Source organism: Poecilia reticulata, chromosome 1 (genome assembly GCF_904066995.2).
Source record: "Poecilia reticulata chromosome 1, P_reticulata-male-v2, whole genome shotgun sequence".
NCBI classification, from domain to species: Eukaryota; Metazoa; Chordata; class Actinopteri; order Cyprinodontiformes; family Poeciliidae; genus Poecilia; species Poecilia reticulata.
This window is the reverse complement of record NC_088830.1, coordinates 29,560,192-29,580,489: the sequence shown is the minus strand read 5'-3', so window position 1 is coordinate 29,580,489 and position 20,298 is coordinate 29,560,192. Positions and strand designations below refer to the sequence as shown.

At 38.0% G+C, this 20,298-nt stretch overlaps 1 protein-coding gene across 1 annotated transcript; it reads left to right on the top strand.

The window, feature by feature from the left end:
* Nucleotides 1-8,791: 8,791 nt before the first annotated feature.
* On the top strand, nucleotides 8,792-19,751 carry LOC103471490 (perforin-1-like). The gene is made up of 10 exons (XM_008420522.3): nucleotides 8,792-8,879; nucleotides 10,731-10,990; nucleotides 11,069-11,148; nucleotides 13,869-13,914; nucleotides 14,176-14,321; nucleotides 14,407-14,545; nucleotides 14,634-14,714; nucleotides 17,492-17,988; nucleotides 18,069-18,162; nucleotides 19,277-19,751. The coding sequence occupies exons 2-10, from the start codon at nucleotides 10,733-10,735 to the stop codon at nucleotides 19,502-19,504; spliced, it is 1,569 nt and encodes a 522-aa protein (XP_008418744.1). The 5' UTR covers nucleotides 8,792-8,879; nucleotides 10,731-10,732; the 3' UTR covers nucleotides 19,505-19,751.
* Nucleotides 19,752-20,298: the final 547 nt, after the last annotated feature.

Below are 20,298 nucleotides of genomic sequence, written 5' to 3'. Positions count from 1 at the left end.
GTTGTTGACTTTGTATATTTTTGACAAATCTTGTATTAGTTGAATGAATTATGTCTTATATGTGTTACTATAAAAGAGAGAGAGAGACGTAGTTACGTTACAGGACGTGTCACAAAACTATTTGGTCAAGACCTTCTGTATGCAGCAAAGCGGAGAACCAGGGGACATATTTTTCAACCTGATCATCGTTTCCTTGCAGTTTTATGGTTAAAATCAAGAGGTGCTGATTAAATTTATTAATTCAAATTATCTTTCATCATGTAGTCATGTTTGAAACAGTGAAGACATCTCATGAGCCAGAATGTTCAATGTTTCTTTATTATTATTATTTCTTACATAAAAAGTCCAGGCACCACAGTTTCACAGTTTTCCTTTAGAAGACCTTGACCTTAATCCTTTTGGAAGACAAAAAGGGAAAAAATCAATATTTTCCTTCTGGCCTGCAATAATTTAGGAAAGCAAAACGGTTTTCCAGCTGTTTGAAGTTGCTTTCAAATCTCTTATAGTGGAATGCTTCTCCCACTGTTTGCTCCTATGTCACTTGTGTCCTACATTATCTGTAAAATAACTGTCCTAAAATGTTCAAAACTGATCTAAAGTCAAACAGTCTGCTGCAAGTAATTCAAAAAGCAGACAATGTGTGCACAAACCAGCTCTTCAAGTTCAACTTCTGTAGCAAAAAAATACAAACTTTGGGATTCTGCAGAATCCAAAATAATTAAATAATGATGGTGTGTGAAGCCAAAGCAGCTATCAGAGTCCAAGAGGTTTAAATAAAATAAGAAAAAATAATGTTGGCTGATAGTAGAAATGCGTGTAAATTTCTTTAATGACCCTGCAGTTGGGCTGTGCAAAATAAAATAAAAAATTTGTACTCGGTCCAATGTTAATCCATTTTTTTCTTCTTGCTCTCTTTTCTAAAAAAATAAATTACAAATGAGACGGAATAATATCAAAAAGTGGCTTTTATATAAATCAATTACATGACGGAGTGTTAGGGCCAGGCTACAGAGATTTTGTTTATTTACAAGAATATTATCAAAATATTAGAATTCTATGCAATTTTCCAAGAAGAAACATCTTCAAATTAATAAGAAAAAAATACAACATCATATTAGGGCCAGTAAAAATAGAAAAAGTGAGTATATTTCTAGCAAAAACTCAGAAATTTTAAGAATAATCTCAAACATTTTCTAGAAAAAACAGAAATTTCTGAGATCCAAAAGTTGAAAATTAAAGTAGAAAATTAGAAGAAAGAACATTTCTTTGATTAATCTCAAATATTCAGATTTTTTTCTAGAAAACTTTTGCCAGAAACCTGAACTCAAGACAACTTGAGTTCAGGTTTTCTTGACTCGTCTTTGGAGAGTGCTCATGCGTTGTTGCCAAAGCAATCTGAGTCATTCCCCTGGGGGTGCATAGTTTTATCTTAAAGGGGGTTTTCTTGGTTTTTTAAATTTATGCATTTATGCAATTAAGGCGTGTACCCTCCACGTATGGATAGTCCCAGCTTCAAGTTACTCAGTTGAAAAGTTCGAAGCAATTTTATCACAACCATCAGTTCTGTTTCCTTTCAGAACAGAGACTTCTCTCTCTGTAGACAAGCGAGATCAAAGGTTATTTCGAACAAGAGTTTATCATGTATGTTTTAAAGCCTGGAGTTTCTCAAGTTCTCCAATTGAACAAAATATTATTGTTTTTAACCAGAGTTCACCAAAAGATTATCTTGTTTTATTGCCTCGCCAAGCAGCCATCCAAACACAGGTCTTTGCAATAAATTCAACCTTACCATTACGAACCTGGAACCAAGTAATTCAGAACTTCTCCGTCCTCTCAAATCAAAGTACAGATTTAAAGAATTACAACACTTATAGAGTATTCCTGAGCATTTTTCAATAGAAACACATTTGTTCTGAACATTTCTTAAGTAATGTTCCCTTAGGTTTGATTATATGTTTAATATTATAGTTTAGCCTAAGTTAGACACTAATAGTAATTGTTAATAGAAAACTACAAATTAAACTATTCCTAATCAACACATGCTGTTAATAACTAAGAAAAATATCCTGTGTAGGAGAGTTAAATTTACGACCCTGTTTCTCTAACAACCAACAGTCTCCCCTGTAGGTCCCAACTCTTGCCTGTTTTATATAAGTTCAGAAAATACTTACCCATAGTTATTTAGGTTACATCTTTAACACAAACCTACCTAAATTAAAAATAGCTATATTAAACACTAAGAATATTAAATTTTCCTCAACAGTCCTCAGCTTCCATGCTGATTCTCCGGTCAGTGGATGTTCTCCCTCGGCATCTGTCTCTTGTCCTCCTAGCTGCTCTCATTCAGAATCATCTTACTGTCTTCCAGTGAGGTTCCGGTCCAGACTTGATGTTGACTTCCTGCAGAAACTTTTTTCATGTTGAATAAAACATTTAACCATGCTTTCCGTGTAATGTGTAGTTGTTGCTTGCACCAGAGTCATAATGACAAAGGCTGGATGATAAAACAATAAAATCAATCATGATACTGCAACAGAGTATTAGGACCAGGCTAAAAAATATAATTACGAGAAATAAGTCATACTATTACAAGAATAAAGTCAAAATATGACAATTTTATTCTCATAATATTTTTGACTTTATGCCTGTATTACTATGATTTTCTTCATATATTACTTTGATTTTCTTCTAATAATGTTATAACTTTATAATGTAAATATTTTAACTTTATTCTGGAAATATTTAGATTTTAGTCTGGAAATATTTTGACTTTATTCTCATACCACTTTATTTCATATATTGCAACTTTTTTCTCCTGTTGAATAATTGAAAGGTGGTTGAACTTTTAAATATAAATATAGGTAAAGAGACAGATTTTTCTGCTTTGGCCACAGGTGGGCTTGGAGATTTATTTCACTCTTCCACGGATTTCCTCTTCACAGTTTCATCAGTATAAAAACCAAAAATCTCCCCGTACTCTTAACTTCACCCTTTTTTATACAATCTCATCTTCACTGGTGTAAGTTGGAAAGTTTCAGCCAATGGCATCGCACACCTTCATTTACGTAAGGATCCTGGCAACCCCCTACATTGAATGTGTATTGGACTTCTTTGAAAATATTCGGGACCTCTTGACCTCAACACCTGCTCCATTTCAGAATTGCCGAATTAGCCAATTCATCAGAAATTGTTGCTCCTATCTGTCCAAACAGCATCCTTCCCAAGTCATATTTGGTCCAACATTGTGCTTCGCACGCAAGGGAAGGGAGGGTGTCAGGTCAGTTTGACCCAACGAGATGCCAAAAATCCTTTCACAAAAACAACTCCTTAACTAGTATTTCCGCTTTTACATAGTCCCCCTATTCCGCTTTCAAGTGGAATCCTAATTAACCTTAGCAGTTGTTTTGGTTTATTGCTATACTAAGTTTACTTGACTTCCTGTGAATATAATTCTGTATACCAATCTTTTTAGAAATATATAAAAGTCACTTAACAGCGGATTAAAATGAATAGTGGGGGTAAACATTGTTTTCATGATTAACTTTAACTAATATAATCATTCCATTACATTGATTAAACACAATTGGCCATGATTGTTTTTCCATTTGTATAAGATTGAAAAATCCTGTTGGCCTTTTGTTGATTTGTGTTACTTCAGGAAAAAACTACATTATGGTCACCCCCCGCCATGGGCAACCACCAGTATCACATGAAATTGGCACAAATGTAATACAATTATGGATCCACAGTGACCCAAATCATAGATATTCATGATAATGGTTAATAAATAAAGATTGATACATAATCTTGATGACAACTTATGAAGAAATGTCCATAACGCACATATAGTCCAGAGTGATTGTGTGACTGAAGTATTGAATCATAATAACCTAAGTCTTGGTAGGCATAATATTGTCGCTTTATGCTTGTGCTCATCCACGCACTCTCTTACGCTCACATTCTCATTTATACTGTCATATTCATGCTCACTCATTCATACTCACATTCTCACTCATACTCACACGTGTTCCTAGTGTATTAAAAAATTTGTAGGCCACCTGTGTTGTATTGTATATAAACTGTATATAAATTGTATAAGTATGTGTAGTGGTGTATACAAACAGTGTCTTTCCCATGAGTCCGTTTTATTCCAAACCAAGTTCTGCTTCAATTCCCTTGAACTCTTCAGACCATTGAACAAACAGTTTACTCAACTTAGTCATTACTGTTCTAAATGTTCCTTTTGGCGAGGTATTCATAGGGATATAAGTGCAGCATTGATTGGCAAACATATGGCAAACTCCTCCCATATTGGGAGTCCCACAGGATCTTAGCTCAGTCGTTTTCTACCACCTTTGGGGGTGTTTCCCACTTCAATCTCGGGGCTTCCAGTCCATATTCTGCACAGATGTTCCTGTACACTATGCCCGCCACTTGGTTATGTCGTTCCATGTACGCTTTGCCTGCCAGCATCTTGCACCCTGCTGTTATGTGCTGGACTGTCTCAGGGGCCTCCTTGCACAACCTACACCTTGGGTCTTGTCTGGTGTGGTAGATCTGAGCCTTTATTGCTCTGGTGTTTAGGGCCTGTTCCTGTGCAGCCAGGATGAGAGCCTCTGTGTTGTCCTTGAGTCCAGCTTTTTCCAGCCATTGGTAGGATTTCCTGATATCAGCCACTTCAGTTATTTGTCGGTGGTACATCCCATGTAGGGGCTTGTCCTCCCATCACGGTACCTCCAGCACCTCGTCCTCTGTTCCCCATTGCCTGAGACATTTGCTGAGCACAGCTCCTTTGAGGCTTTGTCCTTGATGTATTTATGTATCTTGGATGTTTCCTCATGGACAGTGGCTCTCACACTCACTAGTCCTCTGCCTCCTTCCTTATGGCTTGTATACAGTCTCAGCGTGCTGGATTTGGGGTGGAACCCTCCATGCATGGTTAGTAGCTTCCGAGTCTTAACATCCGTGGCCTTTATCTCTTCCATTGGCCAGCTAATTATTCCGGCAAGGTATCTGATTACTGGTAAGGCATAGCTGTTTATTGCACTGATCTTGTTCTTGCCATTGAGCTGGCTTCTCAGGACTTGCCTTATTCGTTGGAGGTATTTGGCTGTGGCTCCTTTCCTTGTGACCTCATTGAGGTTGCCATTTGCTTGTGGTATTCCCAGGTACTTGTAACTGTCCTCAATGTCTGCTATTGTTCCTCCTGGGACTGAGACCCCTTCTGTGTGGACGACCTTCCCTCTCTTTGTGACCATCCGACCACACTTGTCTAGTCTGAATGACATCCCAATGTCAGTGCTGTAGATCCTGGTGGTGTGGATCAGTGAGTCGATGTCTCACTCGCTCTTAGCGTACAGCTTGATGTCATCCATGTAGAGGAGGTGACTGATTGTGGCCCCATTCTTGAGTCGGTATCCATAGCCAGTCTTGTTGATGATTTGGCTGAGGGGGTTCAGGCATATGCAGAACAGCAGTGGGGACAGAGCATTTCCTTGGTATATGTCACATTTGATGGACACTTGTGCAAGTGGCTTGCAGTTGGCTTCAAGGGTGGTTTTCTACAACCCCATCGAGTTTGCAATGAAGGTTCTTAGAGTCCTATTGATGTTGTACATCTCTAAGCATTCAATGATCCATGTGCTTTCTTGTAATCAATCCAAGCGGTGCACAGGTTGGTGTGTCGGGTTTTGCAGTCTCGGGCGACTGTGTGGTCTACCAGGAGTTGGTGTTTGGCTCCTCTGCTATTTATGCCAATTCCCTTCTGTGCCGTGCTCATATATTTATCCATGTGCCTGCTTATCTTAGCCGCTATGATGCCTGACATGAGCTTCCATGTTGTAGAGAGACAGGTTATTGGCCGATAGTTGGATGGAACTGAACCCTTTGAGGGATCCTTCTGTATCAGGATTGTGCGCCCTTCAGTTAACCATTCAGGGTGAGTCCCATTTTGAAGCAGCTGGTTCATTTGAGCTACCAGTCGCTCGTGGTTGGCGGTGAGTTTCTTTAGCCTGTAGGCATGGATCATGTCAGGTCCTGGTGCTGTCCAGTTTTTCATACCCGAGACTCTTTCTTGGACATCTGCCACAGTGATGGTTACCGGGGCTTGTTCAGGGAGGTTGCTGTGGTCCTCTCGTACAGACGTTAGCCACTGTGCATTGCTGTTGTGGGACACCTCCCTTTCCCATATGCCTTTCCAGTATTGTTCAGTCTCCAGCCTGGGTGGGTCTGCTCTGTTATTACCTTTCCATTGAGAGTACACTTTAGCTGGTTGAGTGACGAAGAGCCGGTTGATTCTCCTGGCTTCATTTTCTCTTGTGTATCTCTTTAGGCGGCTGGCCAAGGCTTGGAGCCTTTGTTTGGCAGTTTCGAGTGCTTCAGGTATGGGCATCTGGCTGTACTTCTTGGGTACTGATCTTTTCATTGCACCCCTTTGGAGCTCAGACAGTTGGCTCACTTCCCTCCTTGTTATCTTGATCTTAGCCTCTAACGGTCTTTTCCATGGTGGGTATTGAGTCTCATGGTTGCTCTTATAGCCAAGCATCTCAAGGATCACTGATGCCGAGTTGTATATTAGCTCATTGGTTCCTGTTATGGTGATCGTAGGGATCGTTCTCAATGCTGCATTCACATTTTCAATTAGACTTTCTGATGGTACTTCACTCAGCCGTTGTAGTTGGCGTCGGGGTTGTCTGGTGTTCATTACAGCCATGATTCTCTCTCTCAGGTCACTTGCTGCTTCATTCAGCTTTGACGGTACGTTCATTACTGGGGCTACATAACCAGTTTCTAGGAGGGTAGTTGTAGTTAACTCCCCTCTGACCTGGCGTCCTGGCTCCTCCCCCTTGTTGTAACATTTGTGTCGTACCTCCTCAATCTCCAGTTGTGACAGCAGTTGCCGTTTGCGGATGTTGGAACACTGAGCTACTAGTTGTTTGGCAGTTAGTGTTGACTGGGGATGTCGAGCTAACCATTCCTCCCACAGTCTTTGCATATAACTCCTCTGACTAGGGTTACTTGAGTAGTAGCATTCCAACAGATCCATGTTTTCATCTCTCGTCCATTTCCGTCTTGTTCCAGTAGCCCACTTTTCATCAGGGTGCTCTGGTTCCCCAGCACCTGACGCAGACCTTGTTTGACCGGGCGACGTCTGAGCCGGCATGTCGTGGGTCTCCCGGGTGGAAGACTGGTGACTTACCCATTGAGCTATACAGTCAGCTATATATATATATATATATATATATATATATATATATATATATATATATATATATATATATATATATATATATATATATATATATATATATATAGCTATCTGCAGGTAGCAGGAGATGACTGGGCAATGTAAAACTTATCACAAAACTGATGTGATGCGTATGTTTGGCAAATGAAGAATGTTCATCAGATAGTGATGTTCATCAGAATATCAGTATAAATGTACACCATATTTTTCATATTTAGCTTCCACTTCAGAATTATCCACTATGTGTTGGTCTACCACATAAAGGTCCAATAAACAGACACTGCTGATTAGAACATGTAATTGTAACATGTAAAAAATATCTGGTAATTGTTAGTTTAACTATGTGATTCAACTTTTACAGTGTTTATAATCCGGTTTAAATACTCTACCTAACAGAGGTGTGAAGTCTGCTGTGAATGTCAGGACTGCATTGACTGACGTAACTCCAGTCCACAACAGAAGATGGAAGCTTAAAATGAAGAAAAGTCGCATTATTGTTGATCCCTCAAGTCAGATGTACAGCTGTTTATTTATGCATTTTTAATTACTTTTTGGAGGGCGTGGTTTTGAAGAGGGTTGGTGCAGAGTTTACAGGTTTTGCTGGGGCTCAGGTAAGTCTTCGCATCAATCACATCAGTTCCTTTTCTCTGCAGTGTGACTACATCAAAACCTTCCCCCACCAAGTTGTGGCCTGGTACAAAAGGAGCAGCATCACACTCTGTTTGGGTCCCGATACGACTGGACAGAACAGAGGAGTGAACAAGGAGGACGCTTATGAGAAGAAGAGCTGAAGTTGAATCAGGCAGCATAGCTGTAGTCAGAAGCTAAAATAAAAATAAATATTTTATGGTGTTGGACGGATGGCAAGACAGGGAAAACCCATCAAATGTAGTTCAAGTTAACTAATGAGATAAATAAACTGATGATGAATTTAATGCATCAGTTTAAATGTAAGTATAGCCACCAGCTTTAACATACTTTGTAAACTTTAATATTTTCTCAAATGTTATTGTCAACTTTGAAACATTATGTCTAGTTATTTTTGTTCAGGCGCAGATGTTTTACAGAATTAGAGCTGTGTGCTACGTAACTGTTTTTGTACCGCTTATAGCCTCAGTTGTCAAGTTGTAACGAAGTAGAAACTATGTAACAGTTTTTCTGTGCTGCAGCTACACTAACCAAATTTATGATGTCATATTAATACCAATAAGGTCCAATAAACATTGGACCTTTATGTTTCTTAAATACATTTCAATTGTCATTAACATGTTTCCCTATTGACTGAAGCTAAATTTAAGTTGCTTTTTTTCATGCATGTTTCTGCTTGGTATTAAACTTTTCCTTCATTGCAGTTCCGGTGGAACTTCATGTTCTACCGGAACAAAAAGGTTCATTAGAACTGTTTGTTCTGTTAGCATAGATACTTTATATGTAACGCTGCCAAAATAAAAACCTGAAACATTACCTGCAGTTACAACAAGAAACAAAGTAACTACATTCAATTGACCTTTACACAATGTTCTGTATGAATCCTTATCTCTCCAGAGCTGCTGCTTTATAAACCACAGTTCTCAGCTCAGCACACTTGGAAACATTGCTTGTTTCAACTTCTTTTCAATCTGCTTTGGAACAGGTAAGACTTTTTAATATGCAAATAGTATCTTTGTTTAGAATACACTGCAGCAAATAAAAATGTTTTGTGTTCATTGAGTTCTAAAAAAATGTTTAAAGAAGACAATTTTATTATGAATTTAATTTCACTTTGTCTATATTAATGTGGTGGAGATGTGTGGCTGTTTCTTGACATCAAAGATCTGTGGATCTCCAAAGCTGCATTTGTTGATTGTTCATTGCTTGGGATCAGAATTCTGGAAACCAAAAATATTGTAGCAACCTCACAAGGTGCCATCAAAATTATTGGGAATCACAACTTGCTTCAACATTTGTCTTATTTAATTGCTACAAATTGTAATTCATAATTTATTATTAATTAGTGAAGCCAAGCTCAGTCTCTAATGAAGGAACGGAGAAACTTTACACACAAGGAATGATCACTGATATGCTTATTTCTAATCGAGTCTCAGAATTTATTAACTAAATAGGCAAAATTTACAGCTGAATTATTTTGTAAATAACTTATTTCTACTGGCATGTAACCTAACAACTGATAATACAAAAGAAATATATAGAATAAGAAAATGGGAATCAAATCATATTAATGAATGAGCTTCAATGTTTGTGTTTGTTTTTTTTCCACAAATATCTACTGGCTGAAACTTTTGTGTTATCTAGAACTCTTTACTAATGTTTCACCATCAATAACTGCTGCTCCTATGAACAAATACGCTCTAACTCAAAAATGTGATATTTGCTTCCTCTAACACATGCAAAAATAAAAAATAACTGAACAGAGATACACAATGTAAAAATGTACATAAAAGTTGAAATGCATGTATGATTTAAATGTGTAACTGTTTCAATAAATATTTAGATGTATTTAATACATGGGTATGTAATAATCACAATATGCTTAAACAATATTTAACCAATAAGCCTGACTTTAATTCTGTTCAGATTAAAGTCCTGTGTTAGCAGCATATCCTGAATTTATTTTATCTGTCAGCCAAACCCTCCAAATTTCTATTTTTTATTGGCTCTAGCAGCCTTTATTTGAAAGCTTGACAGGAAAGAGGGTAATGAGATAGGGGGAAGACATGCAGCAAATGTCGCCAGGCTGGGAATCGAACCTGTGATCACCAGCATGAGGACTAAGGCCTCAATACATGGGTTGTGCTTTGCCCCTGAGCCACCACAGCACCCCAGATCCTCCAAATTCAATGGGTAATAGTGCTATAATGTTAAAATGAATGTCGCTGTAAACAGATGTTTACTCATGTATTAAATACATTTAAATATTTATTGAAACAATTTTGCATTTAATTCATACATGCATTTGAAATTTTATGCACATTTTACATACGTATCTCTGTTCAGTTATTTAAAATTTTTTTGCATGTTTTAGCATAACCCCTTCGGTAACACTTTATTTGATGGACAGGAATCATCAACTGTCATAAAAATGTCATAATAGTTGTTAATTATATAAATTTTAAATATATTTTAGGTCACCTATAATAATGTATCTTTGTGTTTTATTACATTACTAAATTTTGATAATTAATTGGTTAATATCAGGTTGTCATAACAAAGACATCTTGAATAATGTCAATTTCGCACTAAAAGTGTCATCATTGAGCGAATGACACTTAATGACAACCATCATAAATATTTATGAAGAATGAATAATGTTCATGACAGGTGTTATGTCATGTTTATGACAGTTTCATGTCAGTCTAAATACAGTGTTAACTAACAACATGTCAGATGTTGTATAAATAAGTCATAAAAATAAGGAAAATGCCATGCATTATGTAAAAAAACTGTTTAATTCCGTTTTTCTCTATCTTTTATCTTCTGACTACAGCTATGCTGCCCGATTCAACTTCAGCTCTTCTTCTCATAAGCGTCCTCCTTGTTCACTCCTCTGTTCTGTCCTGTCGGATCGGGACCCAAACAGAGTGTGATGCTGCTCCTTTTGTACCAGGCCACGACCTGGTGGGGCCAGGTTTTGATATAGTGAGACAGCACAGAAAAGCTGATGTGATTGATGTGAAGACTTACCTGAGGCCCAGCAAAACTTGTGTTGTCTGCAACAACCCTTTTCAAAACCATGCCCTCCAAAAAGTAATTAAAAATGCATAAATAAACAGCTGCACATCTGACTTGAGGGATGAACAATAACGTGATTTTTCTTCATTTTAGCTTCCAACTTCTGTTTTGGACTGGAGTACCAGCAGTCAATGCAGTGATGACATCCACAGCGGACTTTACACCTCTCTTACGTAGAGTATTTAAACCGTATTGTGAACACTGTAAAAGTTGAATCACATGATTAAACTAACAATAACCGAATTTTATTTACAAGTTACAATTACATGTTCCAATAAACCGTGTCTGTTTATTGGGCCTTTATGTGATAGACCAACACATAGTGGATAATTCTGAAGTGAAATCTATACATGAAAAATGTGGTGTGCATTTATACTGATATTCTAATACCGTATTTTCTGCACTATAAGGTGCACCTAAAAACCTTCAATTTCCTCAAAAGCACACCGTGCACCTTATAATCTGGTGCTCCTTATATATGGACCAATATTGAGCCACAACAGGTCTAGCAGCTACCGTAAGCAGCCGCCGACTTCATTTTCGCCCATAGAACAAGAAGCGCGCGGTGCATGCTGGGATAGTTGTCAGAACGCTGGTTTGTAATCTATTAATAAAGTTTGACTGACCTATCTACCTACCGACCTGATAATCAGGTCGTCTGCAAGTCATTTAGCACCACGTTCTCCACGAACATGCTGTGCGCGAATGGAGAAGGGTGACCATCGTCCGGCCGCGCCACGCCCTAGTCGTGGAAGGCTCTCCTCGCCGACCCGACTTAGACTGTTTTGTTGAAATTCCCTTTAGTGCAGCTCCATCTAGTGATTAAACAGTAATCATTACTGTTTAAACTTTACCTTTAATAACATAAAGTTACCTAATTTTTAAAGTGCAATCAGTAATACTTTTATAACACATTTATAGAAGTAATGATTTCTTGGTTAATGTCAAGTTGTCATAATAAAGACATTTTGAATAATGTCAACTTTGTATTAAAAGTGTCATAATTTACCGAATGACGCTTTATGACAACAGTCATAAATATTCATGAAGGCTCATTCATGTTCATGACAGGTGTTTATGACAGTGTCCTGTCAGTCTTATTCACCCCCCTTCAAATAAAGGGTTACCATATCCTGAGATGGACGTGTGTTACATTGATCTGACTTTGCTGTGTTATTATGGCAAATGTTTATTTTAAAAAGTTGTTATTCTCTGCTAAAAGGTGTTGAGCAGAATTTATTGTGATCTTTATTAAATTCATTAGCAAATCATAACCCTAATCAAGTTGAAGTTTTCATTTTAGTTTTAATTATTCTAGTGTAAAAATATGTGGTTACTTTAATTTGATAAGGTGAGTGAAATACTACAGAAATGTATGTTTTTTAATTAGGTGAAGGGAGTTTTTTTCTTGCATATTGTGAAATTATTATTTGGTTTAAATTCCAGTATTAAGTTGAAACTTACAGTTCAAAGTTAATGTGCTAACAGAACTTAAAAAACAATGTTTAAACAACTTGTCTCTTGTTGAATCAACTTTATGAACTTTAATTTCTGATTTAAAAGAAATACAATTTTCTTATTGACTTTAATTGCATTTTAAAGCAGCATATGGACTTTCTCTTGTAAGCCACATTCAAATATTTTACAGTGTGTGGAGAATTATCCTTTCTCCAGGCTCAATTATTTATGTATGAGGTGGAAGAAGAGTCAGTGAGTTGAATTCATGAATTCCATTTATTAATATCAAAATGCAGATGATCCATTTCTCATGCTATTTTTAGGAGCTAGCAGGACAAAATGGCCTCAAGCAACAGTAATTCTAATAGTTAGCCTCTATCTAGCTAAGCAGTAAAGAGGGAGTTCCCTACTGTGTCACAACCTTTAACCTTAGCTTAGAGGGTGTTTCATAACATGTCATTTCCTTTAGCTTTAGCTTTGCAACTAGCTAGAAGAGATAAAAGAAAAACACATCATCCTTTATTCTCAACAGGTTGTAAACTGTAAGTCAAAAATGTTCTCTCTAGTCAAAGCATTTCTGTGTTTGGAGGGAGGGGTTCATTGCATAGTTCACACATCATGTCCATTTCACTTTGTCTGTTGAGGCAAGACAACTTAACATCTTTAGTCTGTACATATAAAAACCTGACTCTGACCCTAAACCCGACCTAAATTCAAGTCACTGCTTAGACTTAAACTTAGTTAAAGACAGCACTTCTTCTGGGGACTTACAAGGTGAGAAATCCTAAAACACACACACATATATTCACACACACAAAGGGACATGTGCTCAAGGACCATCCTGCAACAATTAGTATCAGTTTGACTGTGAATAACTATAAATAATTAGGAAAATTAACAAACTAGAAATATTGATTAAAATTACCAAAGGAAAAAATAGGCAAATAAATACCCATTCACTAACTTAGAATATTATTGAAAAGTCCATTTGTTTCGGAAGTTTTGTCACTAAGTGAAACATTATATAGAATAATTACACACATGTGATTTTTAAAAGCATTCATTTCTATTAATTATGAAGATTTTGAACTTGCAAGTAATGCAAATCTAACATTGAAAATTAGAATAACACAGCAAACCAATAAAAATATTTCATAATACAGAAGTGCAGGTTTAATGAAAAGTGTGTTTTTAAATACTCAGAGGTTGTGATTTAAAAAAAAACTTTTAGTCTGAAAACCGAGCCACATATGGAAGCATTTTCTAATATATTGAAAATAACTGTAGCTTATTAATACCTGCCTAATAAGGCTTAGGTATTAAAATACCAATAGTTAAATCAACAATTTCACTAAGCTAGAACGCTTTATTACCTAATAAAAAATGAACTGTATAGATGTTTATAATAATTTCTTCCTTTAAAATGTCCCAACAGCTCTCTGGTTGGGGCTTACACATCCCAAGATGCCAGTGATTGGACGGTAAGAAACATCTCAAAGCTGAACATTTCAGAATATTTTCAATGCCGCCCTGAGTTTTGATAACACAAACCTGATAGAAACCTTGCTGGTTGATTTTCTTTCTTTCACAATTTAATTTCAATTAATATGTGCTCTTCCAAGAATTTTATTATCATTTCAGTTTGCATTCAGTTAGAACTGAAGTGATTAGAATAGTGATAGAAAAACATGGCTTCTTATTTAACACTTTATAAACTACATGTGTTGTCTGTATTTCATCAGTTTGGCTTGGATGTTCTAGAAAGACCGGAGTTTGAAAAGTTAGATATGGGAGCAACCCGCTCCAAAGCCTACAGGTTCGCTTCAAAAAGGAGCAAAGAGGATCGCTACACTTTCAGCACACACAGTGTCACCTGCAGCCATTATGAGTAGGATGGAAATTTGACGTTTTTCATTGTGTACTGACAGGTCATGGTTATTGAAATAATTGTCTCATTTTGTCTTGGTGTCTAGTTTTATGGTATCAATCACACCTCCCTTAACCTTAAAATTCAAAAAACGGTTAGACCTCCTGCCAACTCACTACAACTCCTCTACTAAGAATGAGTTTAGAAAGCTGATAGACATCTATGGCACACACTACGCGAGACAGGTGAGAACTTTCACACACTCACATTGTAAATTAGTTACAGACATTTTTCTGCAGAAAACCATTTTAATCCACTTTATACCTGTTTTAGGTTAATCTTGGAGGACGACTGAGACGACTGATAACTTTACGAAGCTGCTTGGCCTCCATGAATGGGTTAAAGTCAAATGAGGTAACAAAATGCACAAAACAAAACATGTGATAATGCCTAGGGTAGAAAGTAAGCCGGTACGATTTGGTACTACTTACTGGTAAAAGATTTTGGGTTGGTACGTAGTACCCGGAGAGCGGCTGCAATAAGGCCGTCAGTCAGAACGGCTGCAATTTGAGTCAAAATGCAATAGGCAATTTGAAACATGAGTTAATTTGTTTATAAATTGCTATTTTCTCTCATTTCTTATTGTTTCTGAACTGTTGGTGCTGTGTGATAGAACCTGTACCCCTCCAGCCATCTCTCTCTCTCTCTCTCTCTTTCTCTCTCTCTCTCTCCCCTCCACTGCCCTCCTGGCGCTTGTAGGTTTCTCAGCAGCCTTCAAACCTTTCTCCGCTATAACGTCTGTCTGCTAATTACAAAATGTCCCAATTAAAAGCAAGTTGTGTTACGTGTTAATTTGCTCAATTAAAACAGCAAGGCACAGTTCTAAAACAGCTGCTTAGTAACTTATGACCGGAAATGTCAATTGTATTAAACAATTGTGCATAGTAGGCATGTTATAAATCACGGCTCTTGCTGATCGTATTGGTGCGTTTGATTTATGGACTGGGACATTTGCACAAGTGGTCCACAGAGACATCAAAAATGTTGCTTTCACTGGGACAGGACAAACAATAAATCGCTTATCATTTTAAAATAAAATAAAAACTGGGACTCTTGGAGTACTTGGAGGGGGTACTCTCCAGCAGTGCCCCTCCTGGAGACTCCGTTGTTCTACTGGGGGACTTCAATGCTCAAGTGGGCAATGACAGTGAGTTTGGAGAGGTCATGGAAAAAGACTTCCGTACGGCTTAGAGGCGATTCTGGTCCACCATCTGGCGTCTCAGGAGGGGGAAGCAGTGCAGCACCAACACTGTTTATAGTGGGGATGGTGTCCTGCTGACCTCGACTCGGGACGCTGTGGGCCAGTGGGCAGAGTACTTCAAAGACCTCCTCAATCCCACCAACATGCCTTCTGTTGAGGAAGCTGAGCCTGGGGACTCTGAGTCATGCTCTCCAGTCTCTGGGGACGAGGTCGCCGAGGTGGTCAAAAAAGCTCCTCGGTGGCAGGGCCCCCAGGGTGGATGAGATCCGCCTGGAGTTCCTTAAGGCTCTGGATGTTGTATGGTTGTGTTGGCTCACGCGACTCTGTAGCATCGCATGGACATCGGGGGCAGTTCCCCTGGATTGACAGACTGGAGTGGTGGTCCCCCTGTTCAAAAAGGGGAACTGGAGGGTGTGCTCCAATTACAGAGGGGTCACACTCTTAAGCCTCCCTGGTATGGTCTATTCAGGGGTCCAGGACAGGAGGGTCCATCGGATAGTCAAACCTTGCATTCAGGAAGAGCAGTGTGGTTTTCGTCCTGGTCGTGGAACACTGGACCAGCTCTACACCCTCAGCAGGGTCCTGGAGGGTGCATGGGAGTTTGCCCAACCAGTCTACATGTGTTTTGTAGACTTGGAGAAGGCGTTCGACCGTGTCCCTCAGGGATCCCTGTCAGTGGTTCTCCAAGAGTATGGGGATAGCCAGTGAAGGTGGCTTGGGCATCTGGTAAGGCTCCCTCCTAAACGCCTCCCTGGTGAGGTGTTCTGAGCACGGGGAAGACCCAGGACACGTTGGAGGGACTGTGTCTCTCAGCTGGCCTGGGAATGCCTTGGGATTACCCTGGAGGAGCTGGAAGAAGTGGCTGGGGAGAGGGAAGTCTGGGCCTCTCTTCTTAAGCTGCTACCCCCACGACCCGATCCCGGATAAGCGGAAGAATATGGATGGATGGATAAAAACCAGGAAAACAACTGTCACTGAATATTTAATCCAAGCAAAATCAAGACCTGATAAAAGTGCAGAAAACAATAACTAATATGTTCAAAAAAATAAAACAGTGACTGAAGATGAAAAGTTACTGCACATTCTACTATATAAAATTGTTTAACAGTTTTTATACGTAATAATGTATTAATAATCTAGTCTACTCAAATAAAACTACAGTTGTCGTTGTTAATGATACTCATTTGCACCTAGTATCTCATTAAAATGTTTCCTTAGTTACTATATGATGAGAAAAACAAAATCCAGCTCATCACAAAGGAAATGAAAACATGTTTTTGTCATGATATAATGTAAATGAGCACATTTATAAATGAAAAAAAAAACACAAAATATGTGTATTTTTAATGGGACAATATTTTCCAACATTTTTACTCATCAATGGATATGACTTCAAATGTAAGTGAGTAAATTTAATCAAAACAAATTCAAGTAAAAGTAAAGTTCAGGTTTTGTAAACAATTTTAAAGGACAAATTACACAAATTGTAATTACATAAATAGATGTAAATGTAACTAATTGCTTTCCACCCTGAATGGCAGAATATATATATATTTTTCGAATTGTGAAGTGTTTCTACTTTATGTGTTATCCATACAGGTACGCAACAGTACAGAAAAATATTAATGTTTTTATTTGTTTTGGTTCTCACAATGAGGAACAGATGATTTTTGTCATAGTACCGGCAATAATTTAAAACTACTTTCATTACCACTATTATTATTACTAAATACATTAAGCTTCATAAATATGAAGTTTATCACTTCCAACAATTTCTAGGAGTGATATTATTTATTTATTTATGTTTGTCCATTTTAATTTCCAAGAATTTCTACATGAATATATTCCTCTCTTCTTGTGCCTGGCTCTTTATGCAAATATCTGGTGTAAAGCAGCTTTTTGAAAAATCTTTTTCTGTTCTTTCACCCAGATCGAGACATGTTTATCTATGGGTGTAGCTGTTGGCTTGGGGAAGATGAAAATCTCTAGTGTCCCAGATTCTTGCATTGGTGTCCTAAAAAACAAGGACTCTGCCACTAACTTCAGATCTGGTCTCCACCAACACTTCACAGAGGTATCAGGAGGAAATGGTTGGTTGGGGAAGTTTTCAATTTTCCAAAATGATTCCATGGGCTACATGAACTGGCTAAAGAGCCTGAAAGAACATCCAGATGTTGTTTCATACTCCCTTCGACCTCTCTATAGGCTCATGCCAAATGAGCTTCAAAAGGCAGCAGTGAAAGCTGCTATTTGGCAGTACTTGAAGGACACTGGTGTTAAGAAACCACCCGAAGAGCCACAATGTGACGACAAAACTCCTAATGTGGCCTCTAACTGCTGCCCTCTGCACACCTCATGGGGAAATCTATCAGTGACCATTGTTCAAGCCTGGAAACTATACGGAGATGTCGTTGGAGTTACTGACAGGTGGGTTGCAAAGGTAAAAAACAAAGACCTTATGGAACCTGATGAGCACACCTTCTATATGGCTCCTGTTTTGTTCACAGCTATGCTAAGCTGCGCTATGGTCCCGTGCAACGCAGGACCAAAATGATTCAATCCGATGATCCTCAGTGGAACGCTGAGTTTAATTTGGGCAAGGTCAGTAAATGTTATCATCACAGATTAGCTGAAAAAGCTCAACAACAGACAAACTGATCCATTTACGCTGCTGATGCAGCAGAATTTAAAGAGTTAATACCAGCATCTATTTTTGCAACAATAAACATTAATTTACCAGCAGTGAGGAGAATTTATTCTTTGGTGCCACCAAAACTATTTGTTAGCAAACATTTGATATTGGGTCAAATATAATTTAATATCAGAAATGTGTTGTAGTTTCCATTTCAGCTAGATGATGTTAAATTATTGATCATGAACTAATCTGTCCTTCAACTTGTTACTTGCATCAGACAGCAGCCACAATAACAAAAAAAGAGAACCTCCCTTTAGGCCCGACTCGTTCTTGTTTCGGTTCTCTCAGAACCAACCTGGGTGTCTGTGGACATGCGGCTCCCACACTCACTGCTCTGCTTAACCTGTTGATGAGTCAGGAAGTGCTGACCCTCTCTTATTGCTTTTACAAATCAATCATGAGCATAAAAACTTGGCTGACCGAACAACAAATGTACAAAATGAACCTTGAATGTCAAAGTAAAACTTTTTGTCCAATTGTTTTCTCTGTCCTACTGATTGCTTATTTTTTGTTTTTAAAAACCTGGTTGAAATAAATAAATCAAATCAAACAAGATAAATCAAAGTATACAATGATATATAATGCAGACAAACAGAATATTGTGTAGGCAAACGTGGGAAATGGACAATCAACTCCATTTCTAGATCCAAGCCAGGTTGTAGACTCTTTATGTTTTGGGATACTGGGTCAGCACCTGCATGAAAAAGAAGAATTTGGTTTTACTTGAATAGACCATGCTAATCATGGTGTTTATGATCAAGTACAAATAAAAGTAAAAGCAGAAAAAAATCTGAAAATATTTGAACAGAAACCACTTTAAATATATATTGTGTAAACAGACACAGCCTGGCTGATGTATTTCAAATCTTGTGCTGTTGTGTTTTGGCTAACATTACATTACATTTATCAGCTTTTGAGATGCGTGGAAAACAGTTTTATTTTCTATATTACCTAAATAATTTGGCTTTGAATGAGAAAATATGCATCTGAATGATCCTCCATTCAAATTTTCTCATGAAGGTTGACACAAGCCACCAATTGCTGATTGAGGTTTGGGATGAAGACTCATCAAAATCTGACGACCTTCTCGTACAGTGCGTGATGTACCTGATGCCTGGCAGTTACACTTTCACGTGCTCATCATATCTTGGACACCTTCTGTTTAAATTCACGTTGACCTGTGACCCGTATCTGACTGGAGAAAAATGCATCGTTTATAAACCATCTCCCTTAGTGACAGGAGATTAGTGGGTTTTGGGAATAAAAGCATTTCATTTCATCACATAACATTAACACTAAATCTGATAGAAACTCAGAATTTATTTTTAATAGTTTAATTTTGTTAAAGGCCTAGTTAAATGTGTATTTATCATATAATGAAAAATAATTCAAGATTCTGTGTAACATTTAATCACAAGAAATAACTATGCTTTAATATATCCAACCAGAAATTGTGTTTCCTTTAATGACAATAAAATTTGTGAAATTTCTACAAGTTGTTGACTTTGTATATTTTCGACAAATTTTGTATTAGTTGTTTGAATTATGTCTTATATGTGTTACTATTAAAGAGAAACGTAGTTACGTTACAGGACGTGTCACAAAACTATTTGGTCAAGACCTTCTGTATGCAGAAAAGGACCTTTCCACCGGCCCGACAGCCGGGTGCCGCTTCCTGGTGGTGGGTTGGTAGAGCGCCCCGCCTCCATGCGCCATATGCTTTGCTTGCAACCTAACGCGAGTTGTTTGTCTGATACAAAAGAAGAAAGAGCTGAGCTACTTTTTTACAGCCTGATTTTTCTGATGAGGACAGCTTATCTCCATCTGGCAGCGGGAGGAAAGCAGATGGCTCAGACGAGCTAACAATGATTTTTGTATCAAACTGCTATGAAACTTATAATAGTGCCAAATATAAATGAGCTAATGTTAGTCAGGGTCTGCGACAGACTGGCGACCTGTCCAGGGTGTACCCCGCCTCTCGCCCGAAACGTTGGCTGGAGATGGGCACCAGCACCCCTCCCGACCCCACTGAGGGAAAAAGG